Source organism: Phocoena sinus, chromosome 19 (genome assembly GCF_008692025.1).
Source record: "Phocoena sinus isolate mPhoSin1 chromosome 19, mPhoSin1.pri, whole genome shotgun sequence".
NCBI classification, from domain to species: Eukaryota; Metazoa; Chordata; class Mammalia; order Artiodactyla; family Phocoenidae; genus Phocoena; species Phocoena sinus.
In genome coordinates, this window is record NC_045781.1 from 39,717,072 (window position 1) to 39,743,994 (window position 26,923).

The 26,923-nt window shown below is 44.5% G+C and overlaps 1 protein-coding gene across 3 annotated transcripts; it reads right to left on the reverse strand.

Moving 5' to 3' along the window:
• Positions 1–1,511: 1,511 nt before the first annotated feature.
• On the reverse strand, positions 1,512–25,912 carry DYNC1LI2 (dynein cytoplasmic 1 light intermediate chain 2). Of its 3 annotated transcripts, XM_032613032.1 has the most exons (14): positions 25,773–25,912; positions 25,568–25,641; positions 23,438–23,554; positions 19,759–19,989; positions 13,850–14,019; positions 13,037–13,130; positions 11,685–11,820; positions 9,455–9,566; positions 8,558–8,617; positions 7,769–7,810; positions 7,247–7,364; positions 6,304–6,420; positions 4,790–4,857; positions 1,512–3,856 (listed from the first exon to the last, which is right to left on the reverse strand). In XM_032613032.1, the coding sequence occupies exons 1-14, from the start codon at positions 25,877–25,879 to the stop codon at positions 3,830–3,832; spliced, it is 1,473 nt and encodes a 490-aa protein (XP_032468923.1). In that variant the 5' UTR covers positions 25,880–25,912; the 3' UTR covers positions 1,512–3,829. The 3 variants fall into 3 exon arrangements, with proteins under 3 accessions (XP_032468923.1, XP_032468921.1, XP_032468924.1); XM_032613030.1 differs by having other exon boundaries at positions 1,512–4,857; positions 25,773–25,907; XM_032613033.1 differs by lacking the exon at positions 19,759–19,989 and having other exon boundaries at positions 1,512–4,857; positions 25,773–25,907.
• Between the last annotated feature and the right edge of the window lie 1,011 nt (positions 25,913–26,923).

Genomic DNA, 26,923 nt, shown 5'->3' on the forward strand with positions numbered 1-26,923 from the left:
ACATACTAAAAACCCCTGAAATGAACTTTTTTTTTTTTTTTTCTTGTGGTACATGGGCCCCTCACTGCTGCGGCCCTTCCCGTCCCGGAGCACAGGCTCTGGACGCGCAGGCCCAGCGGCCATGGCCCACGGGCCTAACCGCTCCATGGCATGCGAGATCCTCCCGGACCGGGGCACGAACCCGCATCCCCTGCATAGGCAGGCGGACCCTCAACCACTGCGCCACCAGGGAAGCCCTGAAATGAACATTTTAAAATGATGAATTTTATATTGTGAATTGTATCTCAATAAAAGGGGAAAAAAAGGGGCTTTCCTGGTGGCACAATGGTTGAGAACCTGCCTGCCAATTCAGGGGACACGGGTTTGAGCCCTGGTCTGGGAAGATCCCACATGCCGCAGAGCAACTAGGCCCATGAGCCACAACTACTGAGCCTGTGCGTCTGGAGCCTGTGCTCAGCAACAAGAGAGGCCGCGATAGTGAGAGGCCCGCGCACTGCGATGAAGAGTGGCCCCCGCTTGCCGCAACTAGAGAAAGCCCTCGCACAGAAACAAAGACCCAACACAGCCAAAAATAAATAAATAATAAAAATAAAGGAATTCCCTTAAAAAAATTTTTTTTTTAAAAAAGGACACAACTGGTTGAAGAGGCTCCCACTCATCAAATCTGGAACAATTTGAGCATCAAAAAGTATGAGTTATTAGATTATAACACTTTGAATTAAAAAAACAAAACTGTAAATTCATAGTGAAAATAACTACCCAAAAAGGGTAGAGGAAAGAAAACTCTTCTTTATAGATGAATGCCAGCTAATACATGTAGGGGAATGATGGGATAAGAAAATTACCATTTAAGAACTCCTAATGTGGTAACTGATTTAGGTAAGATCATCAGTGGATGTTATAAAAATGATGTGTAAAAGGTGGCTGAAATCCAACATCTTCAATGGTATCACCCCACTTTGATAGATATAGGGGACACTACCTTAAATAAGGCATCAAACCCAGCATCACCAATACAGGGACAACCTGATGTGCAATACTGAAACATACACAATCTCACTTATAGCATTCTTACAAAAAATGTTTAACCTAAATGAAATCATGAGGAAACAATAAGACAAATCCAGATTGTGGGATATTCTATAAGACAACTGGCCTGGACTCAGCTAATATATTTAGGGGTGAAATGCCCTGGTGTTTAAAACTTATTTTAAATGACTCAGGGGGAAAAAAGTATATGTGTGTGTATTGAGACAGATACAGGGAAGGAGGGAGGGAGGAAGAGAGGGACAGAGAAAGCAAATATGGCAAAAAGTTAGTAACTGGTGAATCTATGTAAAAGAACATGGGTATTCAATATATCCTCTTCCAACTTTCCTGTAGGTTTACAATTTTTCAAAATAAAAAGTTGGGGAGAAAAGCTGTGTAATAGATCAGCTTTAAAGAACAGAAAATTCAACATGCTTAAAGTGTTAATAATCAGAAACACAATTCACCTCTAATATAAAGTGTCCGATTTTCTTAAACATACTTTACTGTTGCCCATTTCAGCAGGTGAGAAGCATTATGGTACAGCTGCTCAGAAATTCCTCTATGAATCCTCAAGGCTTCTAAATTAGTTAAGTGAAAATTTCTTACCCAATTCAGATAATCAAAAACTTATCTAATAGACAAGAAAATATGTTGGACAACTCACACCCCTTGCACTTTACTTACAGCCTGGAACTCCACATATATCAAAATATGGTTTTAAAATATTCTTTAACAGAATTTCCGATAATTTCAAATGAGAGAGGTATACATTTTTAGCTACATGGTAGATACCTTATATGACTAGCAGACAATTCAGTGTATCTCCAGTGGGATGATTTATCATAAAGAAAGTCACCAAAAATTGTAAGCAGTCTGGATTCGTGTTTATTGAAGCCAGTAATTAGAGACATCTTCTTTTCCAGCACTAGAAAGCAAGGTTCCACATGACTGCATACTGCATCTGGACAGAGCCACACCCCTGGACTAAGGCTGGTGGGGGAATAATCTGCAGTCCTAATTTTAAGTTAAAAACACCAATAAACCTAGTATAGAGACAACAGTGAACTTTCACTTACAGCATCAACATTGTTAAGGTCATGATGTACAGAGCAGTCACTTTCAACTTTGTTAAACTAATAAAACACATCTTCAGTTTAAATACTGGTTTAAAAATGCCAATCCAAAAAAAAAAAAGTGCAAACAAAATTAAATAATTCTAGCAGCATACCCGTTGCATTTTTAGGAAAGACTAATTCATGGCCGTTATCATGGCCTTATCTTCAAGGTTGGGCTTATTTCTTTGATTTTTCCATTTTAAAGACAAACAGCAGATGTAACCACTACAATGTACTTAAATAGTCATAAAATTATCTTTAACAGTCTACCATACAAGTGTATTCTGCAAATGAAATGAATTTTACTTTAAAAAGTAAAGGCTGTTTATCATTTGGCCTTTGGTTCCAATGCACGAAAACCCCAAAATAACAAAAAATATGCTCCCTCCTCCCACCCCCCCTAAAAAGAACCCTGCAGCTCCCCAAAGTTGGTAGACTTTGGCAACCACTGAGCACATGACACTATACATCAGTTTCTTCTGATCCTAGGAGTATCCACTTGTTATGAGAAACTAAAGTGATCTCCAAGAAACCTTCCTTCACAAGACAGGTGTCTTAGCATTTCTTCGGTTTTAGTACATTTTATATTGACACAAAAAGTGCTTATCAGTTTAAATGATAAAAAATAAAAAAAAGTAAAGTTTTGCATTAAAATTTAAAATCACACTGTATCCCTCTTAGGCATGTGCCGTTCGAAGAATTCTTTATTTCTGAGGTCACTCATTTTGTGCTCCCTGCCCCTGCCAGCTGCTATGGAGGGATTAAGTGACCCCATCATTCGTGTGGCCACAAGCTGTTTGGCATCTATTGGTCATTATACCACAACCATCATTCCAAGTCAGTTTACTGTCATTACCTGGAAAATCTGGTAACTGGAAGCCAGAATACATTAAAAAAAAAAAAAAAACTGAATTAAAAAGGGGGAAAAAAAGTGTATTTTCAACAATAAGACTGGCACAAGAAACACATTTTTATGTTTGTCAGAAAGGCAAGTAAATACTCAGCTTTCTCCTTAACAGTGTTCAGACCTTTACAGAAAAGCAACTCAAGACAGCCTTAGAGTCTTGTTATATAATATACGATATTAAGTTATGTCCAGTATGGTTAGTGGTCAGTCAAATCTGGTATGTAAAAGTAATGACATTAGGGAAGTTATGCTTAGACACAGTACAACAAACATTCATATAAAAAAAGTAAATTCCACATAAGTGAACTGTAGTTTTTCCCTTGATTTGACAACAAATGTTTTATATATTAAATTAATGGTAGTGTTTGCATTTTATGTTCTGTGTCATGTATAAAATTAAAAGTGCCATTTTAAATCCATAGAAGTCACTTCCAGGATGGTGGTGTGACATGACAATGTGCATGAATTTGCCCTACATGGAGACACTTGAAACACTTATTTCCATAAGAAAAAAATGCTACAGTTTATGAAAAACATAAAACAAGAGAAATTTCCATTTTCAATATAAAACATTCACACTTATTTGTCCATCTGATAGCACTGATCAGACCAGGGAGCTAGGACAAAACCCTTTTGCATCAATGGAACTCCACGAAGGTTTCCAATGACCATAACGCAGGGACTGGTGTAAGCCAATTAACTGGAGTGTATTTACATTAAAAACCTCCTTCAAACTTTCTGTAGCACACTGCATTATGGTAAAATGAGAGGTTGGTCACCCATTCTCTACTAGTAGGCCAGCCTGTGGTAGTTAAAAAAAAAAAAAATTTTTTTTAAAACAAAGCAGAAGCTATTTAGAAAACACAATTCAAAGTAAACTAAATTTGTAACTGCTGACTTTAAACATACCCCACAGTGACTGCCCCACGACACACACGCGTGGAGCCCAACACCTCCCACAAGGACATGGCCTGGGCTAAGCACGTGAGTCCTGGGCAGCTGCCATCTTCCCCACCCCCATACCAGCTCCACCTGACTCAGGCATCCCCACACTTAACACATCTTTCGTAAGTTAAAGATGCATTCAGAACAAGTCCAATTCCCATTTTGTTTAGTGTTTAGTTTGGAAATGCTTCTGATTTTAAGTCTTAAAAATGATTATTCGACTTCTACTGAACACACAGTATTTACTAACACTGCTCATCTCCTCCTCCTCCACTTCCTGCAACATTCAGCTTCCCTACCAACACTTCTCTCATTCCTCCTTTCAGTCTTTCTCTTTCCTGGACTTTCTGCTCCTTAATCTGCTTCCCAAGAACAAGTGAATCTGTTAACATGCAACTGGTCAGACTAGCCACCATCTGATCAATGACTTCCTGGTCTCATTGGCTCCACCCTGAAAGTAAGTGGGCCCTCGTTCTCTCCATCTACCTTCCCCTCCCCAAGAAGCCCAGCTGCACTTGCTGCCCATGAGAGAGCCACATGCCTGAGAGTCCAAGGGTTATCCTTCACAAAGGGGTCTGACACATAACCTTCCTAAAGGTGCATTTCACACTCAGACAAGCCAATGAAGTATTTTTTTTTAAGTTCATCTCCCCTGCCCCAAAAAACTGATAGCATGTGCCATATCAGAAAAATCCTGGTCTTAGAGCAGATCAATATAGTTATTTGGTCATTTTACATATGCACTTTTTAAGGAGGATCAGGCTTCATTTTCTGTTGAAGAGTTTGTTACCATGGAGTCTGGTTTTCGAGTCATTCTATCCAGTTCCTCCTGAACATTTGTCAACACAGTCTTTTGTCCTTCAAAGAAAAAAAAAGCAGCAGTGATGAGAGAAGAAAAAAAAAATTTTTTTTAAGTAACATTTAAAATTATACAGATTTCAAAAAAAATTATACAGATTTCTATAATCATTTTTGGTGATAATAACTCCAATAAGAATGAGGAAAGTCTTTTTTCATTGCAATGGTTATAAGGAGACAGGCTCTAATTCAGCCCTTCTTAATTCCAAATGCCACAGGTCTGGGCTCCCCAACTACATTACTGCCCCCTGCCTGGGGATGCCTTTGTGCCAAACACAAAGGCCTTTCTGAAAACCCTCTCGCCCCTATGCTCTCTCATCACCATCTTCCTAGAGATCGTATTTGAGTTTCTGGCATGCAGCAAACGACTTTCTGTGCCTCAGACAGAACAGGTGTTTATGTTTTGTTACTAATTACAACTGATTCACATGGATATCCTGGAACACCATATTTCAATAAGAATGTAAGACTAAGGTTGGCCATTTCGATACAGCACAAAGTTGGTGCACATATTTTTTGTTGTTGAACACTAACTGGGGCCTAGAAGTGACCCCTATTTTCTCCCAGGGAATACCAGTTTATAGCCTGGGCCAACAGATCAGACAGACTCTGAGTCTTCAAGAACTCCAGAGCACCTGAAGGCACAGGCTGACCTGACAATGGAGTGATTTCTTGAGGGTTTCCTTTGATTGGAAAACACCAATTAAGGAAAATACTGTATTAATATTACTTATAGCCAATGGAAAATTAAAACCCTTTGGAAATGGCCTCAAGCTTTCTGGGAAAATTTGTAATTCCCAAGGAACCTGGTTCTTTTGTTTCAGAGACCAAAAAGACATAGACTTGCCCTATGTGCCCACATGGAAGAACAGATGGGTGGGCTGTCACAGAGATGTCTATGTGTGACAAGGGTGGGGAGCTTCATGGAGGAGAAAATGACGACCCTCCAGTGAGACAGTGAGGGTTCACAGGCAGCTAACGGCAAGACTGGAGGCAGTAGAGTGAGCAAAATCCTTATAAAGCAACGCAGAATATTAAAGACTAAATAAAATGTCAATGGTACACTCTAGACCACGACTTCCAATGGACAGAACTTCTACACCTGGGCCATGTACTGGGCTGACCAAAAAGTTCGTTATGTAAGATGTTACAGAAAAACCTGAACGAACTTTTTGGCCAGCCCAATATTTAGGATCTACCTCAACTCACTCAACAGTCAGTTCTTGAGAACCTGAATATACATAAATCCCACCTTAAATGTACCAAGAAACACGCATGGTAATAAGGTAATCCTACTGTAAGGTATACTGCTCCGTGTAAGGTGGAAATCTGTTCAGAACATCAAGGGGTCTGCAGGTCAGTGAAAGCAGACACTCCTGTCCACCACCCCACCTTCTAGCACTCCTTGATCACAAGGGTCCTAAGTCTTTGGGGGCCCTTCAGTACCTGACTTCTTGGCTGTGCCCTGCACCCCACCAGCACCAGGACTTCCAGGAGAGCCTGTTTTTTTACTCAACAGACTATTGAAGAAGCTGGCCAACACCCCTTCACTTGCTGCATTATCTAAGGAAACAGTAAGAAAAAAAGCATCACACAAACTGAATGACCTAATTAAACAGCATCAAACTATTTTTCAGCTTGGAATTATCCATTTATGGTTATGATCTTCCTAGGATACTGAGCAGATTCATTCACTATGATGCCTTATACATTGCCACTGCTAAGGCTGATTATGTGTTAGCATAATTAATAAGTGGAAACCTGTTTAGATTTCCCACCTGTTCAGAGGCATAACAGATAACCTGTGCTCCACATCATCTCCCTGTCCATGAGGCAGTGTTTTTCAAAGTTTTATAAGCCTGTAACGTTCCAAAGCTGCTGTGAAAAGCTCTCATTCAGAATAGAAGATAGTCATCGAACATGCAAGAATTAAATATAATTTGAGGGTTTTACTGCAGCCAACATCTTGGGGTGTTATTAAGTCACTGGGGTAAGGGCTACTTAAACTAGTAAGTAACTGAGCTTGACAAAACAAGTGACAATTCATAAATGGTAATAATATAAACCTAATAAGCAACAAAACCGAGAACTCAAAATATACATTTTAAAGTGACTTCTTATGCTGTATTCTTCTCTGAATATAGAGGCCTAACCAAGGTCTTAAACAAAGCCAGGTGCAAGGGCCACCAATTCCAACAAAGGAAGAGGCCTTGGTCTCTGCCAACCATGAAATCCCTCTCTCAGAGAGAGGAAGTGGGAAGCAGCCCTTCTTGGGAAAGAAAACAGCTCAGCTGCCTTGAGTCTCCACCTTCCAAACCCAGCTACTCAGCCCCTAAAGTAGGAATGAGGCCTAGGACTAAACCACTCTCCAAAGAGACAGGATACATACTTTTGATGTTTGGGTCCGGCTTCTTTACTGACGTGCCTGGGGAGGCACTAGGCACGCTGGCTGGCCCTCCCCGGCCCTGGGTTCTTGGAGAGCCAGAGGGTCCTCTTGCAGGGGATTCCTAAGTCCAAAACCAGCCCAAGTCACACACAGGCATAAAAATAACAGAAAGTACATATTCCAAAAATGAAGACATGCTTCTGCAGGGTATTTTTCACAGTCTAGGGAGAAGGGTGGCAGGAATGGGAGTTTGTGCCCAGCTCAGTCCCTTTTTTAGATCCCAATTTCTCCTGAGAGAAGAGATACCAAGATAACAAAACCCGTTCACTCTAATTCCCAGAGCTGTATTCCTTCATCAGACGTTTTCTGAGTTCCTACCATGTTCCTGGCCCTGGGCTTTTAGGGGGACCAAATTCCCTCCGAATATACAAAAGCTCACACAAATGTAAGCTCTCACAAATAATGGTATAAAGTTTGAAGACATGACATTGGGTCTTGACCCTCTGTTTAGTTTAAGGTACTCACGGAGGCTCTCGTGGGTGTGGCTGGCTGCTTGGCAAGGAGTGACTGCAAAGAGAGGGACACACCGACCATTAACCAAGGCCTGCGTGTACTGAAGGTCCGGAGAAACACTTCCAAGTATTCCACTAGAGGGCACCATTAACAACAACCAAGTCAGAGGTTCTACACTATAAATGCAAAATATTTAAATTGAGCAATTTGGTATATGGTGAACAAAAAATATTCCCAGTAACCAGTTTTGAAACTAAAGAAGCAAGGAGAGGACAAAAGGAAAAGTTGGTTAGAAGAAACATCAACGCCCCCTGCTGACCTGCCTGCATCATCAGGCAAACCCGTGATGTGTCTAACACCACTCAGTGAAACAGAAAGGTGGGACTGGGTCTGCATTCTGAACTGTCAGCTTGGGTTTACTCTCCTCACCTACATAATGTGTATATCAGCTCACCTGCCTTCACGCACAGGGCTGTGTGGGACTATGTGAACTAACGGAAGTGAGGTCAGGGCGTTTGGTAAACTGTCAACATGGGAAATACTACGCCAGAAAATCTACATTTGCAGACAGAACAGGTACTTAATAAGATACTAAGCCTATCACTGTAGGAGAATCTGCAAGGCAGGAAGGGGATCCCCTGAGAGGCCCCCTACCCTGTACCAATCCTAGAAATGGGAGAGAACAAGAACTGGTGGCAACCCCTGTGTCCCTGCAAGCTCTTTGTGATACCCCCACTTCACGCCAGGGAGCTGGTTTCATTCACGAGAAGGCCTCTGCTCTGGCCTCACTGGTCTTCTTACCTGTTGCTTCATTAGGAACACCTGCTCATCCTCCGCTGCCAGCTCTTTGTCGTGGACCAGCTGCGAAGTGAAGTGACACACTCATTCGTGGTCACAGACCAAGAGCACCCCCAACTACTTGTCAAAATTCATGCTGAAAGGAGAATCTTGTGCTCATGTCTCAACATGGGTTTGGGGAGTCCCTGCGGAGACTGCAGAGGTCAAGTCTTTCTAGCCTGGCAAAGACCCTGTTCCAAGACCAGCCTTGGCATATGGCCAAATGACATTTTTTTTTTTTTTTTTTTTTTGCGGTACGTGGGCCTCTCACTGCCGTGGCCTCTCCCGTTGCAGAGCACAGGCTCCGGACGCGCAGGCTCAGCGGCCATGGCTCACGGGCCTAGCCGCTCCGCGGCACGTGGGATCTTCCCAGACCGGGGCACGAACCCGTGTCCCCTGCATTGGCAGGCGGACTCTCAACCACTGTGCCACCAGGGAAGCCCCAAATGACATTTTTAAGTCTGGCAGGTTCTAAACAATACCTCCCAGATCCGGGTCTGCAGGTGATCACAGGAGCAAGTGGGATCTACTAACAGTAATCCAGAGGCAGCAGTCCATCACTCATGCTGTGCCACCCAGAGCCAATTACATAACAGGATTTCATCTAAAGACTTTTTTAAAAGGCCCTTGGATTTTTTTTTACCCCCCCAAATGGTTCAATGTGTAAGACTTGTTTATGTTTCTTTTCCCATGAAAAAAACCTACAACTATTTCTTTTTCTTTTTTGGCGCAGCTTGTGGGATCTTAGTTCCCTGACCAGGGATCGAACCCAGTCACTCGGCAGTGAAAGCACAGAGTCCCAACCACTGAGCCGTTGGGGAATTCCCCACCTGCAACTCTTAAAGTGATTGATTTGGGTACCTTTCTCACAGGAGGTTTCACAATAAAGTCTTCATATGCATCTTCTGGCTTCACAGTTGTGAAATTTTCATGTAAAATAGCTATTTTCTTTTCATTGTCCCAGCCTGCAGGTCTAAAGGCAAAGACACAGAGACTGACTTGCTTTTCCTGGGACTGCCTTATGGAATACTCAGCACACTCCGGGTTAGAGAGGACTCCTGGCTGAGATCCTTTCCCACAAGTTCTGGTCTGCAGTTGCTGGGCCGGCTTGTAGCTTTTGGCAGACAAGCCAATATTCACTGCAAGTGTAGTCCATCAGCTCAACCTCACAGGTCCTGCTCCATACTGAGTTCATGAGGCCCAAGGCCTAAGGAGCCAGAGCGAGATCTTACTGACTATACATGCTGACCCACAGGAAGTGTTCAGAGCTTTTCCACAACTCTGCTGAGAAGAACAAGGACACAATGGGGCCCTGCTCTGACAGAGTGGAGAATACAGAGCAACACATAGGACAGAGCTCAGGATGGGGCTGTTTCTCTGAGAACTCTTCTGACAACAGTTTTCTTATGGATTGGTTAATTTTACTGATGTGTCAATATCTACCCTGGAGCCAAGGGGAGTAGCAGGACCTGCACTATCCTGGGCCTCAAACCAGAGGGACACAAGGAGTTCTTGAGGATCCTATGTGGGAGCTGCCCAGCTTGACATCGCAGGGCAGGATGGCACCCAGGTTCCATTAAGCTAAGCTGCAGCCTAGGGTAAGGAACAATTGTAAAATGCCCTATATGACATACTTTTATCTAGAAGCTCTAAAAGATGGCAACTGATTGTTCCCACAGGCTTCTCATTCTCCATCCAACTCCTGCTCCACAGCTCTAGAACCAAGAAGGTGCTTAGCCAGGGCTCTCCACCCCAATGGCTCCGACGACTTCACTGGCTCCCCAACAGGCAACTACCAACAGGACCAAAGGTGCAAAGGGACAGAGCATGACCAAGATATTGCCATGACCCGTGTCACCTTCAGAAGCTCTGAGCTGCTTCTCCACTCCAGACCAGCCCTGAACACATCCAGTCTCCCTGATCCTCCCTCTCCTCAGGATCACAAGTGATTTGGGTACTGACTGACTCCAATAGCATACCACTCACTGAGAGCTTGTGGCTTTGGTGCTGGCCTGACTGCTCTAGACAACGATTCTCTAAAATCAGTCTAAGTCTCTATGTCTGCTCTCTGGGAAGAGCCCAAGTGAGGCTCTCCCTAAATGTTGAGGAGGCAGCCTATTCGGTCCCGAGAGCTCTCGGCTGTCACACCTTCAGTCTTCTCCCAGACTCTCCCACCCTTCCACTCCTTCTGGCCTGCCTGGGACGCACCACTCACCCTCCCAGCATCACTCCTCTGCTCTCCCTGCCACATTGCCTCTACTACCCCAGTACTGCCCTACCCCTCCTCGGCTGTGTGTGTCCATTAAAGTGCCATGTGCAGGGACCACATCTCGTTCATTTCTGCCCTCAGCATAGAACCTGGTCTCCGAAGAAGTGCTCAGTATTTGTTGAACGAACTGTAATTCTTTCTTAAGAGGATATCTAAGCCTAAAAGCATGATACTACCACAAGTCCTCTCAGGGACCACACCTTCAACATTTACTTATGCATGCACAACACCCACCATTCTCCACTGAGAGAATGACACAAATTAGGACTAATAGGTATCCAAGTCTCTGCCAGGACAATCAGCCCCAGTGGCTCCTCAAATGTGAAACACCGGAAACACAACAGGCGTTCAGTACAGCCAAAGCCCAAGCTGATGGGGCGCGAAGGAGGGCGTAGGCAGTCATCCCTGCCAATGGATGCCAATAAACCAGATGCTCCAACGGAAAACGTTCAGGATCCTCAAAGCACCAATTCCCTATACTGCAACTCCCTCACTCAGCCGGTATTCTACCAGAGTTGACAGTAAGTGGCAAAAATGTTTTAGCAACTTGCTCTCAATGAAGAAAGGCAGCATCCCTAACCTCACTCCACCCAGTTCCCCCAGACTGGAAGCAGAATGGCAACTAATCTGGAAAAGAGCAGAGATGGAAAGGTGGGTGTATATATCCCCTGTGAGGTCCAACTCCAAGCACTTTGCCCCAAGGTAGTAGAAAGCTGGCTGTATAAGAGAGAGACAGAGCCATCTTACTTGGAAGGATAGAATGTAAAGAGCAAATGTACCAGGAAGAGAAGCGTTTGAAAGCATCACCTATAAAGAACTCACATAAAAACTGCTTCCTTTTCCACAACTAAGGCAGGCGTGGTAAAGTGGAAACCATATGTTTTATGAACTATGTACTTATACAACAAGTCGAGGTTTTTCTCTTCCTTCACTGATGTGTAAATCAAGGCCGCTCCATCTAATCAATCTGCTTAAGGAAAACCAATTCACTGCAAGAGGAGACAAAAGCAAATACATACAAGCACAATCCTCAAAGTACTAGTCACAGGATACTCAGTTTTTGATCAACACACAATTAATAGAAAGTGTTAAAATGTTAAGAACTAAAAAGGTAATAGTAGCAGAAGCAGGTCAAAAGCATAAAGCATGTTGATGATAGCGGGCCACGTAGTTCATTTCTGAACATGTAAACTGTTGTCTTCTGACCCATCAGGTTGCGTCCCAAGCAGTCAACTTAATGGTTCTGAGGGTAGCCGAGGAAAACCCTCAGCATATCCAAGGTACACAGATTCTTTCCTAGACAGATGCCCACATGTGATCAAGTTGGTCATCAAGCATACAAGAGTTGGGTACCTACATGTTATTGGCACCCTCCACTGAGCTGGACAAGCTTAAGAGCCCAAAGGAAGTAGTGGAACCCACCCTTACCCTCCCCCGCCCAGGATGTGGGATGATGGCACCAACTGCTATTGGATTTTTACAGAAACAAGACTCAAAAGTCTGCTGACACAGCATCTCTCTCACGGACAGCACAAAACATAAACATAAAGGAAACCCTGTAGCAGCCAAAACACTATCATGTTGGATAATTGACCTTTCCTATAAAAAAAGCAAAGGTTAAAAAGATTTCCAAGATATGATAAAAATAATTTGCAATAAAAGTATCACATATCAGCTTTCTTCTTAATACAAAAGCCTATCAAATGTACACCATTAAAAATAAAAAGTAATCAAAAATAGGCACAAATTATTAAGTCTCAAATTCTAACACAGTAAACTTTTAGAAAGTAAAATGATGTATACCACGGGTTCCCAACCCCGGGTCCACAGACCGGTATTGGTCCTCAGCCTGTTAGGAACCGGGCCACAAAGCAGGAGGTGAGTGGTGGGCAAGTAAGTGAAGCTTCATCTGCCGCTCCCCATCGCTAGCATTACTGCCTGAACCCTCCCCCGCCCCCCGTGGTCCGTGGAAAAACTGTCTTCCACGAAACCGGTCCCTGGTGCCCAAAAGGTTGGGGACCGCTGATGTATACAATTTCACCCTGGCAAAAAACTATTCTGGATTCAGGAAGTACTTTATCTCTTTGAAGATGCCCCATCTGGAGGAAGCCTGGATTAGCACACACAGAAGGGAGCCTGTGCCCCTGGGCCCCAACACAGCGCCCCAAGGATACACTGGAGGCAGAACCTCCGTAGGTGTGACTGGATGAAGTCAAAGTGCTCGTCCCTGTAATCATGCTCCTTCTCCAGGACACTCACCGCATCACACTGCAGGTAAGACAGAAAGAGAAAGGAGTCATCTTTTTGCCTCTCTGCCTGCTAAGGATGGGAACACTGTCTTCGTCAGTAATAAAGTATCATGGCTTCAAAGGCGGCGGCCATGGGACTTCCCTGGTGGTGCAATGGTTAAGACTCCGCGCTCCCAATGCAGGGGGCCCGGGTTCAATCTCTGATCAGGGAAATAGATCGTACATTCATGCCACATTCATGCGAGTTCGCATGCCACAACTAAGGAGCCCGCCAACCACAACTAAGATCCAGAGCAACCAAAATAAATAAATTAATTAAAAAAAAAAAGAAGGCAGCCACAGCCCAAAGTCCAAGCGTTAATTAAATAGACAAGAGTGAAAAGCCACTGGAGATTCTTCTTTCATCCTGGGCCTCGGTTTCCACATCTATAAAGTAGGGATATGATAGCCCTGATCACCTCACGGTTGCTCTAAGCATCAAACAAGGTCACATCAGGGAACAGGCCCACTGGACATGGCTGTGCACTGCACACTCCACAGGGCTCCATTCTCACAGAATATGATGTGAATGGCACATGCTGCAGTTGGGCAACCTAGTGGCTCTGACTAGGATCAAAGAACTTTTGAAACCCCCCATTTTTTTGTTTGTTCTTTATTGGATTTTTTTCTTAATGCATTTAATTTATTTATTTGCTGCACTGCCAAACCCAGCCAAGCATACAATTCCCTGGCACACACCTTTGTGCACACCACCAACACTGGGATCCCCAGGTTATGAGTCAGCACGTTGTTACCAAGAGGCAGGGCAACATTTTCTTCATCAGGACCTGAGGTCAGAGGCCCTCTTCTCTGTGGGGAACCTTGACAACCTTCCTCAGGCTCAACATAGTCTTGAAAATCTTTCACAACTACAGGTGAAAAAGAAGAAGAAAATTACACACACACACACAGTAAAAAATGCACATGCCAGCTTTAGAAAACTGAAGCAGGTAGTAATAAGCACAAAACATAAAGAGTTGTGACAAACTTCCTAACTGCATCTGACTTAACTGCAATATTAGGGATTTAAGGGTGGTGACACAAAACCTCAATTCTGACATTTTCAGTCAGTCTGAGCAGTATAACTTCAGAGCAGTAAAGATATTCCCCTGGTCATCTTTAATTGCATCTAACTCTTAACAATTAAACAGGTTTTTAAAAACTCCTAAGGCGGGGCTACCCTGGTGGCGCAGTGGTTGAGAGTCCGCCTGCTGATGCAGGGGACGCGGGTTCGTGCCCCGGTGCAGGAGGATCCCACATGCCGCGGATCGGCTGGGCCCGGGAGCCAGGGCCGCTGGGCCTGTGCGTCCGGAGCCTGTGCTCCGCAACAGGAGAGGCCACAGCAGTGAGAGGCCCGCGTACCGCAAAAAAAAAAAAAAAAAAAAAAAAAACTCCTAAGGCTTCAATAGTTCCTACTATGAAAAACAAAACAAAACACTTTTTTTGGACCACGCTGCAAGGCTTGCAGGATCTTAGTCCCGCTACCAGGGATTGAACCCAGGCCATGGCAGTGAAAGAGCCAAGTCCTAATCACTGGACCACCAGGGAATTCCCAACACTTTTCCTATATATTTTACATTTTCAAATATTAGGATAGTCGAACTGTGTTACTTCAACAGACGCAACCACTAGAATAGGTTACAACTTATAAAACTCCTCAGAGTTCTCATCAGAACCACCTGAATTACCAAGAACATGCTGTTGCCATACAGCTGAGGTGCGTCCGTGCTAAAGAGCGAGGCTGGACTTGCCAGCACCATCTGCATCTCATCATCCTCACTCTTGTGGACTCAGTTTCATCTTTAGGAGATCCTGAGTCACATGTGTCATGGACCTGTTCCTGCCTAACACAATAAGGGGTGAGTGATATAACATCTACTTCTTGGCATTATTTTGGCCATGGGTGCAACCCCACAGGAGGGCCTTCAAGCTGAGCAGTCCATGGTCTTGGTTAAGGCAAGTGAACACAAAGTCCACAGACCTGCACCTTTTCCTGGGTGCTTCAAGGTTATGTCAGGCCAGAGAACAAGGACATGGTGATTAAAGCTACTTCGAGCCGGCAGCTCTACTCTTCTACACACAACATGACTAAAGGACCAAAAGGACTTTTACTCTCATCCACAACATGCTCACTGAGAAAACACAGACAACTAGATTAAAGAGAATCTAGAGAAAAGTGCATGTACTCTTCTTCAACCACAGAACAGGTTTCGAATATTTTAAAACAGTGAGTCCTAATTTACAAAGGCTTTAGGTTATTGTTATATAAGCTTCTGGAATTATCTGGGAGCACAATATCTTTCATATAATACTGGGAAAAAACCACTGCCTAAACCCTAAAGCACAGATATGACATTTCATCTCTACAACTTCTCTTTAATTTAGCTCATTCATATAATTTCATTGCCAATATAAATAATCTACTCATGGGACTTCCCTGGAAGTCCAGTGGTTAAGACTCCATGCTTCCAATGCAGGGGGCGCAGGTTCAATCCCTGGTCGGGGAACTAGGATCCTGCATGCCGTGTGGCCAAAAACAAAAAAAAAACGCACAAAAACAATCTACTCAAGAGATTTTTTTTTTTTTTTAACCATCAGTGCAGTTTATTTCTTCAGATTCAATAAATGAATACTCAAGAGATCTTTACTGCATTGCACTTTGGACAAAAACAGAGAAGCATTTTCTGATGATTGCTGAAGGCTCTTAAGAAATCAAAGGCTCCCACATTTTCTCTCTCTCTCTTTTTTTTTTAAATCTGCTTTACTTTAGCTTTATGGAGCCAAGATTGACACACAAGAAACTGCGCATGTTTAAAATGTAAATCTGATTTTTTTTTTTCTTTCTGGCATGGCTCACGGCTTGCAGGATCTTAGTTCTCTGACAGGGATTGAATCCGGGCCACGGCATTGAGAGCCTGGAATCCTAACCACTAGGCCACCAGGGAACTCCCTAAATTTGGTATTTTTGACATATGAATACACCCATGAGTCAGTACCACAATCAAGACAGTGCATTCGGGGGCTTCCCTGGTGGCGCAGTGGTTGAGCGTCCACCTGTCGATGCAGGGGACATGGGTTCGTGCCCCGGTCCAGGAAGATCCCACATGCTGCGGAGCGGCTGGGCCCGTGAACCATGGCCGCTGAACCTGCGCGTCCGGAGCCTGTGCTCCGCAACGAGAGAGGCCACAACAGTGAGAGGCCCACGTACCAAAAAAAAAAAAAAAAAAAAAAAAAAGTGCATTTATCTATCACCCCCAGAAGTTTCCTTGTACCTTTTGGTAATCTATCTTCCCCACCTGTCCTCAACACCATCCCTAACTCCAGGCAACCACTGATCTGCTTTTTTTTTCAATACAGATTAGTTTGCATTTTCTAGAGTTATAAATGTAATTTACATGTATGTAATTACATTTACATATGTAATTACGTTTATAATATAAATATAATTGAGAATATGTACTCTTTTTAGTCTTCCCACATTTTCTCTTTAAAAGCATTTTAACAAATCTTCAAGTCAATGAAAAATACAATGGCTTAACCGTCTGGGTAATATCTATAATTGCCCAAGGTCACGTGAGGCACTCAACCAGGCTTCCAAGACAGTGAGCATGGCAGAGCCTGGAACAGGTTACAGGTAAGCTAAGTGACTGTGGGAAGGAAGGCAGGGGTGGGGCAGCTCCAGCAGTCTGCTCCATGAACCTCCACTACCCAGCATGCTGTATAAACTCTGCTGCATTCTACATAGGCCATGATATGAAAATGGTTGGGAAACCCTGGGCTAGGCTATTCATTCTCTGAAGGAATGACTGAATTATGGCTATCCAAAAACAGTAGGAAATGCACATGTGTTTTTAATAACTCAGCATTTTAGAAAATAAGCTGGAAGGCAGAGCAAATATTCGTAACGGGGGTGGTGAAAAGGAATGATAAAAACATAGTGAGGACTGTGTAATTTGGATAATAAAATGTGCATTTCCCTTAGGGTACACACATACCACAGTATTAGCAGTTTCTCTCTAGGAGGTGGGATGGCCAGTATTTCACAGCAGGGGCCATCAGCCCACCAGGGGCTCCCCTTTAGCATCAGATGGGAGTGGCTATGGGAAGGAGACTGCAGAGCGCCGCCTCTTTCTCTTCTTTTCCCTCCTACCTCATTGATCACCCGTTAGTTCCACAGTTCTGAGAAGACCCAAGAGACTGCACCTAATCTTTTTCCTCTACTTGATAAGCAACTGAAACCCCAGACACAAAGCAGTAAAGACAAGACTAACCTACACACAAGCACCACCTTCTGGCAGCTTTAGGGGTTGCTCTGCCCTCCCCCTCAGACAAACCCTGCAGCCAAGCAGCTGCCGCAGATTCAGGACCACTGAGGAACCTAATCCAGAAAGAGACTGGCTGGCCATGGAGCAGCTTTCCAAACTCAGCAGATTGGAGACTGGTGTTGGATCAGAAAGCAGGTTGGGTGACAGCCCTTTGCTCATTCAATACAATACCTAGAGTCCAATTAATCTGCAAAGTGGGAGTCCTCTAAGCAAGAGGATGGCCAACCACTTTATTAAAATGTAACCTAAAACTAGCACTAACAAAGGCACTCCTTCAACGGGTAACAGAAAGGCGTGAGTACCATTCCAAACACCTCAGAGGAAAGGTGGTGAACACACAAGAGGCTCTCAGAAGGTTAGCCAGAGCTATGAGGCACGGATGTGGTGCCGGCAATCGCCAGCCGCCCTCCAGTGTCCTCTCCTCTTCCTCCTTACAACCAAACCGAGCACTGATACTTAGAACACACGGCCACACAGACTACATTTCCTTAGGAAGTGTCTCCTTAGGAAGACAGCAGGCACACACCCTTCAGCCCTTCTTTGAGTTTCCTCCATCCTGCTGCCTGCAACACAGATGTGAAGGCTGGAGCTCTGGTGGCCAAGAGGAAGAGAACCACACCCTAAAGATGACAAAGCAGTAAGCACAAAGGAGCCAGGGTCCTTGACTTGTCTTCCTCAAGATGCTTTCCAGGCCTGAACTGCCTCTGGATTTCATTCACAGGAGAGAGAAATAAAACCCAGTCTTGTTTAGGCCAGTGTTATTTTGGGCTTGTGTCACAAGCAGCTCAATCTAATCCTAAGCAACACAGACATCAATGACTAAGACCACAAAATAAATTCAGTGTGTCATGGGAGCACAAGCTCCCCAGGAGCAGGCACCTTGTCTGCTGTATGTATCCCCAATGCCTTGAACAGATCTGGCACCAGGCAGACAGTCTCCCTATTTGGGAAAGAAAAATATCCTTGGCTCAATCTCTTCCTTTTTTTGTTTTAACAAATCTTTACAAGGTTATAACTCTAGGAAAACAGGTTCAGAAACTGAAATCTCCTGTGCATTAACCCACTAGTCTGGGTACGATGGTAAATGCGTAGCGAAAGGAGAACAGCTCTTCAGGCTCTGAACTATTCTCAGAAGTTGTCTTTAGGGTCTCTATTTCAGGGGAAAAATAGGCTTTATCTAGAAAGGTCAGTGTTTGAGGACAGATGTGCTGAGCTGCATAAGAATCACTGCAGCACACGTGGGTGTCCCAGGAAACACACATGCACACAGCAAACTAAAGAATTCTATGTTAAACTCCCTGTTTTAGCTAATGTAGTCAGGAGCAAGTGAAGTTATGACAGGAAGACACACAGCAAGAAATCTGATTTGAAAAGCACATCAAAATTTCTGAAACCTTCTGCCAGTACGTTTGAAGATCCTGTGTGCCATGCTCCAGAAGCCCTCATTAATTCACTAAACGGAATGATGTCATCCCGTGGAAATAAGCCAGGCTAAGCCAAGACTGCCCTGGCCAAGACAGCACTGCTGCTGCCACAGCTCCAGCCCCTGCCCCTCCCATTTCCCTGGCAAGTGAACAGAAGCTGATGTAACTGCACAGAAGCAACGAAAAGGAAAAACAAGCTTCTGAACCACATTAAGGAAAACAAAACAAAACAAAAAGAACTTCCTTTAAAGTTCTCTGTTCTCAAAAGGGCTTGGATGCCTTGAGTCTTAAAATATCCTTTCATTTTAATGAAAAAAAAAAAAAAAAGAATTTCTTATTTCTAACTAAAATCATATTTGCTGGAGCCCCAAAGGAACTAAGGTAGGAACTCAAAGATTTATCTTTTGTGGGTCTTCCTTTAAACCTGTCAACAAGAGGGTCCATAGGACCTCAATGGAAATACAGGGAAATGGACTCAAGCTGCAGAGATCCCAGTAAATCTCTACACCCACTGATACTAACTCAGCAGACCACGAGTTAACAGAACAGCAAAAAGACTCACAGAACTGATCACATTTTGGGGGTGAGGGAAGAACCCTTATTATAAAAGAGAACCAATGAAAATAATAAGGAATACTGATTTACTTTCTTCAACTGTGACAGCTGAGATAAAGACTGCTTTGAAGACTTTCTGACTACTGAATCTACAAAAGCAAATCTGAAATAAATGGTGCAAACAAAACACAAACACTCTGTAAGGGAAGCTTTGCAGCCTCTTGACACTGTGAAAAGGAAGGTGGCTGGAACCATCCAAAAAGACGAGTGAATTTTCCAATTAAGAAAATCCTGTTTTACTTACACTTCCGTTCCAGCTCCCTCATTTCTTCTGGTGGAATTTTCATTTTATCAATGTGCTCACGTAAAACACTAGCCCATTTCTGTAGAGATTCCATCATAGTCCAAGGCCTAGACATGTCTGCAACAAAAATCACCAGGGTCTCCGGCAAGAATTCAGCAGAAACTGCAAATTTCAGCAGACCTTTGTGATACAAGTCTCCATCCAGAATCCACACATTGCAGCGTGTGTGATCTAAGAAAAGAAGTGAAGCTAAGTTACTGACAATGACCATCAGCACAGCTCAAAGAGCCACATAAGGAAGAACTTAAAGGTGACAGCCACAGAATTCCACACAGAACAGAGACAGAAACCCTAACCAGAAAAGGGTCCAAGTGCTCAGTGGCAGCAACTCTTCATCAAGGTGCCTTGTGAACTGTTTAAACTATAAAATTTTTTAACAACCATAATATACTGTGTCCACATCCAAAAAGATTCCAGCAATGTCTGAGGAGTAAAGAGTGAAGGACATTTTGTCTTTCAGTAAGCATCAAAAGATACTAATAAAAGCTACAAATGTTCCCCGGACGACTGTGCCATAGTCTAAATAATCCATTCTTCTAAGATATCAGCAATCTGTGAGGCAGCAAGCTGTGCCGAAGAGCCTGTGGTTAAACAAGCTCTTCCTGTGTCAGTCACACTAAACAGTGTGCTCACATACCACAAAGGGTGCCAAAGAGACAGGACCTTTGTATTTAAATGCCAAGATAAATTCATTACTTATATAAAATGAGATATGAATTATGGGGTGCCTGATAATATTAAGGAATTACACTTATTTTTGATATGATAATATGATTATTTTTTTAAAATCCTAATCTTTTAGACATACATATGGAAGTAGTTACACATAAAAAGATATAATGTCTGAAATTTGCTTTAATAATCCAATGTGGAGTGAAAAGAGAAGAGGGTGAGAGTACAGCTGAAATAAAATTGACCTAGAACTTTTAACCTGAAGGCAGGTGACAGATATATTGGGGTTCATCAAAATAGTCTATGCTTTTATGTAGTTTTGTTTTCCACAGTAAAGTTAAAAACATATACAGACAAATGTGCAAGTGCTGACACTTAATGAAGCATGTGATTCTCAAATTATATCTGGAAGATCAAACTGTAGAAGATAGTTCTCCAAATTAATAATATACTTTTTTAAAAAATTTAGACATCTTTTTGAGAATTTTTTTTAATAAAAGCACCATGAGGGAGAAATCCTACTATCAAAAATATCATTTCATTAATTTCTTCCCCAATAAATTGCAACTTACCCTTTAAAAAACCTGTCTTCTGTTAGCTACCTTTTTTTGGGTATAATCAATTCACTAACATGCTGTGAAAAATTTTATATTCATGACTTTATTTCAACAGTACAACAAAGGTATCTACATCTAGCTATACTTTCAACACTCTAATGCATTTCAGATAGCGGTTTTGACTTGGATTCTACGAATGCCTTCAAAAATACTGCACTGTTGGGACTTCCCTGTCGGTCCAGTGGTTAAGACTCTGTGCTCCCAACACAGGGGACACGGGTTCGATCTCTCGTTGGGGAACTAAGCTCCCGCATGCTGCACGACGTGGCCAAAATACAAACAAACAAACTGTACCTGAAGTCTACAGATTTTAATGTATTTTAACTCAAAGGTAAGTGAATATAGTTACTTTGATGCTTGGCATGAAATATGTTTATGCCCCTTTGAAACAAGCAGCTATAGCAATGTCAGAGTATCTACACCATGTTTCATATACTTTCAAAAGGGTACTAGACCTACCACCTGTCTCAAGCACTCAGCTACACTTGACACATGCCACCTCTCATTCTGTCAACCTACAAATTGGTACCATTGCCCAATACTACAAATAAGGAAACTGAGGTGTAGAGTGGTTAAGTCAGTCACAACTAGTAACTAACGGAGTGGATTCTGAACCAGTTCTGCCTGGCTCCAAAGCCCAAGTTCTTTCCACAATAATCATCAAAGACAGGAAGCAAAACACTCAGACATATGAGGCCCCCTAGCCCAGCTCGGTGACCCCTGACTCCCAACCCTACCTACACAAACGCCAGTGGGCCTAGGTGGGCACTGGAAAGCCTCTGCTCTCCTTACACAAGGAGAGCCCTTAGCACCAGGTCTACCTCCTACCTTTCTTTCACATCCTTCAGAGAATGTTCAGTATGGCAAAGGAAGCCAGGGAAGAAGGAGCAGGAATAAAATCTTGGGGTCCTAAGGTGACTACTAAGTTAAGATTAAAGGGTTTTTCCCCTCTATTTAAATGATTCTTGGATCTCGAAGAATTAAGGTGCAAGGAAGGACCTGGGTTCAGCTTCTTCATTTTAGCAATAAGGAAATGGGGAACCAGAGGTGGTGGGATCTGCCCCCTTATATAATCACCCCTACATCATGGTCCTTACTGTACAAATGGGTAAATGCAATTTTAAGAAAGTAATTTAATGAAGATATTTCATCCTTACAGTGTAACTTTTCTACAAATAAAAAAACCTAGGCATTAATAATTATTTACTTTAGAGCCATCCAAGATCTAACACAAAGCCTAAAATTTTACAAAGGAGGTATTACTGACTAGTGGTAACCAAAAACCATTATTCCAATCCAACTCACAATCGTACTTATCACAATTTTAAATGATATCTAATCCTTATAATAGGGCTTACCACGCACTTCTTTTTTTTTTTTTTTACCATGCACTTTTAACCATCCCAATTACCCAGAAGGTAGAAAACGATTATTATCCACATTCTAGACGTGAGAAATTAAGAGAACATTATTACCTCTGAGCCTCTATTTTCTCCACTGGGGGAAAAAACAAAACAAAACAAAACAAAAACACACAAGCAATCAGCATTTCTACACTGTCACAAAAAGACTCAAAACTCTTTTGTGAATATCTGTTAAGCTTTTATACTCTAAACCACATCAATTTCAGATTCTCCACTAAAACTAGGCAGAGTAACAACGGTGCCCAGATCAGTCTGCCAAGTGTTTCTCTCATAGAAAAGTCCAAAGCACTTAAAAACTTCTTAGTTTCTTAATAAATTTTATCTATCTATCTATCTATGGCCACGCTGGGTCTTCGTTGCTGCACGCGGGCTCTCTCTAGTTGCGGCGAGCGGCGGCTGCTCTTCATTGCGGTGCGCGGGCTTCTCATTGTGGTGGCTTCTCCTGTTGTAGAGCACGGGCTTTAGGTGCGCGGGCTTCAGTAGTTGTGGTGCACGGGCTTCAGTAGTTGTGGTGCACGGGCTTAGCTGCCCCGCGGCATGTGGGAGCTTACTGGACCAGGGCTCGAACCCGTGTCCCCTGCATTGGCAGGTGGATTCTTAACCACTGAACCACCAGGGAAGTCCAAAAACTTCTCAGTTTCTTACTTTTATCTGCATTTGAAACTTTACCCTCAGTCTCTCCTCTTAAGTAAGGGCTACCCAGAGCAGCAGGTAACAGGCCCATTCCCCATTTTGCTAACATACTCTGTAAAGAAAAATAGGTAAAGTCCTACAAAGAGATACACTTCATCTATTCCCCTGTGACTAATTCTCTTAGCCCTAAAGAGAAAATTGAGAATGCCTGGGCATGTTGCAGGAGTGGCAACCGAGGAGTCAGAGACTTGCATGGATCAATGCTTCACTCACCATCTCGGTCCTCGTCGTGGACACTGAGGTAGAGATACTCTAGGCCTCTTCCTTTTTTGCCATGCTCAGCTCCTTGAAGTTTAGTCATGAGGGTTGTTTTACCAGAACCATCTTCACCTATAAGTGATGCATGTAAGACAAAGCGTACCGCTTATTCTAGGCAAGGATGGGGAGTCTGGACATTCACACAAGGAACTTTCATGTGGAGCTTGCTATTGAGGTCTCACCTGTATTCATAAACAAAGCAGGACCTGCTGTAAGAGTGGTCAGGGTGGGGAGAGGTGATAAAGGCGGCAATTTCCAAGATCTAAAATGACAATCTACTGCAGTCATCCTTACCTCACAAGGAAAGGAAGAAGGCAGGCCCGCAGGCCCTACCTATAATTTATAACACACGCATCTGGAAAAGTGAAAGTAAAAGGGGGGGCTAGTTTCTCACAAAATAAACTTTTACCATAAGGAAAGCAAGAAATCTTCAGAATATAATTAACCTTAAAACCTAGGGACTCTGAACTGAAAAAGTCTGATCCTGCCTCATAATCATAAAGAATGAAGCTGTTATTCACCTTTGATTTTAGTACATTTCTTTCATAAGCACCCTGAAGGCTAGGAAACTGATGAAAATAATTACAGACCTAAGCAAAACTCTTAAGCACTACCTTAGTAATTACCAAGAGCCCCCTCATCCCCCTCTACCCAGCTAACAACTCTCCCTCCCCCCAAAAGAAACCTTAAACATCAGAAAGAGCCACCACCAAAAAACACTACTAAGCACCCCTGGGATTTAGTAATATGGAATTACAGAACATGAGAACTGAAAGGCATCCCACAGGTCCAAGTCCTCCTTTCCACCCCCAATGCCACTACCTTACTCAGGCCCTCCACATCCCATCTGGACACGGTGAGCACTCAGCCTGACTTCAGTACCTGCTCTTTTTGAGCCACCTGCCACTCTGCTGCCAGCACCCCCTTTCTAAACACACATCTGGTGCCCTTGATCCCCCAATTCGTGAAGACCTCTAAGGGTCTTCTGTTACTTGCTGCAGTGGTCATCAACTAAAGACCAGCCACTCACCTCAAAAACAGTGGGAAAACCACCCTCACAGTGATTCCCGTGAGAATCAGAGGATGGAGGTAAAATAAAAGGCCCTTGAGAATCGGGTGCCTTCAGGAAAAAGCATCGACTCTTCAGCCTTCCACCATCTGCCTCGGACTTACCTCATCAGACACCTTCCACAAGGAGGCTGTGGTAACTTCCAACACCCCCGCCTCGCCTTGTCACCTCTGTATTCCTGCAAACACTAACCCTCTGGGCCCCTACACGTTAACACCTACCCTTCAAAACACCTAACTCCAAACAGCATCAAGCCATATGATGTGCCCCAAATCATCTGTCTATGCCCAACATGGTGTAGTGCAATCACCAACACATCTATCTGTGTCTCACTAAACTGACATTCTTGTGTAGTGTCTGAGGAATGTCTGTGCTGTCCCAGTGCCCAACCGACAGTAAACGACCCACTCAACAAATGGGTCTGCTGTATAAATGAACCCAGCCAAACTCCCTTACTTGTATGAGCAAAGGAGACCAGAGACGCTGAGAGACCTAACCCAGGTAACCCAGCAGTGAAGGCTAAAATAATGTAGGAAAAGTCCCTGGGGAAGACTCCAAGGCCTGCTGTCCTTTGCAGCGCCCCTCCCACCGTGCACCGCTCATCAAGATAGAGAAATGGCTCCTGTGGCATCTCCCCACAGCCCGACGACCCCCAGTCACCTCGTTCGCCCGCCTCCTCCGCTAACCTCATCTACTCCCTCCCCTCTCTACGCCCGCAGTTCGGTGAACTTCGAGGCTATGAGCGCAGGAAGTCAGGGACATTTAAAGCAAAGCTGATGTTGCGGCCAAAAGACTATGGAATGTGCCGACGAGCCCTTGCCAGCATCCCTGGGCTCTCGAAAAGGGGCAACGTCCTGACCTCGGCCGTAGTGGACTTGGCCACTCTCAGGCTGTCCAGCCAGGGTCTCCAGGCTCTCCCGGGCAGGCGGCAGGGGAGAAGAAGGCTGGCACCAGTGAGAGGGCGCCCGCCTCGCCCACCCCAGCTCCCCGGGCAACGCCCCGCCACCGGCGCTCACCGAAAACCAGGATGTTCTTGCCGGACGGCAGCTTGGACCTGGCGCGGGTGGACACCTCGCTCAAGATCGAGGACCTGTGGGGACAATGGCACAGCGGTCGGCCCTGGGGCCAGCCTGAACCTGACTGGCCCGCGACGGCCCGTTAAGTCTGTCCGACGGTCCGGCCCGGCCCGGCCAGCCCAGCCCGGCCGCCTCGCGGTCTCACCATAGGCTCTGGCCCTCCTCCTCCTCAGTGGTCAGGTCGCCGGCGGCCGCCACCGCGGGCCCGTTAGGACCCAGCAGCAGCTTCTTCTCCACCCCCACCGGCGCCATCTTGCCAACTGCAGCCACAAAGAGGGCCCTCCCCCGGGCCCGCCGAGGACCCGCGAGGACCCCGCCGGCCCGCCCGCGCCTGCCGCGCCTCCAGCCGCCCGCCCCGCAGGGTCCGCGCCGCCCGCCGCGCTCCGCCGGGCTTGCGATGTCCGCGGCTCCCGCAGGGTCTTGAGGCCAACGCGGTGGCGGGAGGTGGGCGGCGGTCAGGCGGCCGCCGGGGCAGCCCTGCTCGGGGAGGCGGCGGCGCGAGCGGGAGCCACCCGGGTGGAGGGCGCGCTAGCGGCCTCTGCCGATCGAGGGGCGCAAAGACACCCGTTCCCGGTCCTCCGTCAGCTGGCCGCTCCAGCTGCGCCGTCTGGGGCCGAGGCACCCGACGGACTGAAGCGAAAAGCTCAGGCCTTGGGATGAGATCAGTACAGGATATCTCACTAAATCTTGTCTAACTCTTTAACGGGTGAGGAACTTGAAGCTCAGAAATCTTGAGAAACCTGACCAAGGACCCAGTGCTTCCTGGCTATCTTCTGATAGCATCCCGGTACTTCCAATTTTACCGATCTTAACCTATTCTATCATGAACTTTGCTTAATCCTAATCGAACCACGAATTGAAAAACCGGGCTTAAACTAGACCCCCAAATCCTCACAAATATCCTGCTTTTCACCTCCTCCTTCCTTGACCCTATTAAGACCACGAGGTAGTGATCTTTACTGTAGAAATTCGCTTGATTTTACTTATAAACAGGTGTTTGGTTTTTCTTAATGATATTTTCTGGGAGCCAGCATTTGACACCAGAAATAGGAGGCTTTAATTTCCTTTCTTCAGGAAAAAAGAAAGAAACAGAGAAAGGAAGGAAGGAAGGAAGGAAAAAAGATATGAAGGGGGAAGGGACAGGGGAGAGAAGGGGAAGGTAGAGGGTACTGGAAGAAAAGGAAAGAAAAAATACATTTCACCTATCGAGTTTCACTTTAGGTCTGGCCGCTACCTGAGGGCTCTTGCTAGCCTCTGCGGAAGCAGAGGCATTTTACAAGGCATTTCTAAATATCA

Excerpts from the sequence above, each read along its gene's own strand:
- DYNC1LI2 (XM_032613030.1), bottom strand. The coding sequence starts at position 25,879 with ATGGCGCCGGTGGGGGTGGAGAAGAAGCTGCTGCTGGGTCCTAACGGG. Across the intron at positions 14,020-19,758 it reads GAGGGAGCTGGAACGGAAGT|TTGTGAAAGATTTTCAAGAC; the intron begins GTAAGTAAAACA and ends TTTCACCTGTAG. Across the intron at positions 11,821-13,036 it reads ACGGAGGTTCTGCCTCCAGT|ATGGAGCGGCCTTGATTTAC; the intron begins GTATCCTTGGGG and ends CAGATTGATTAG.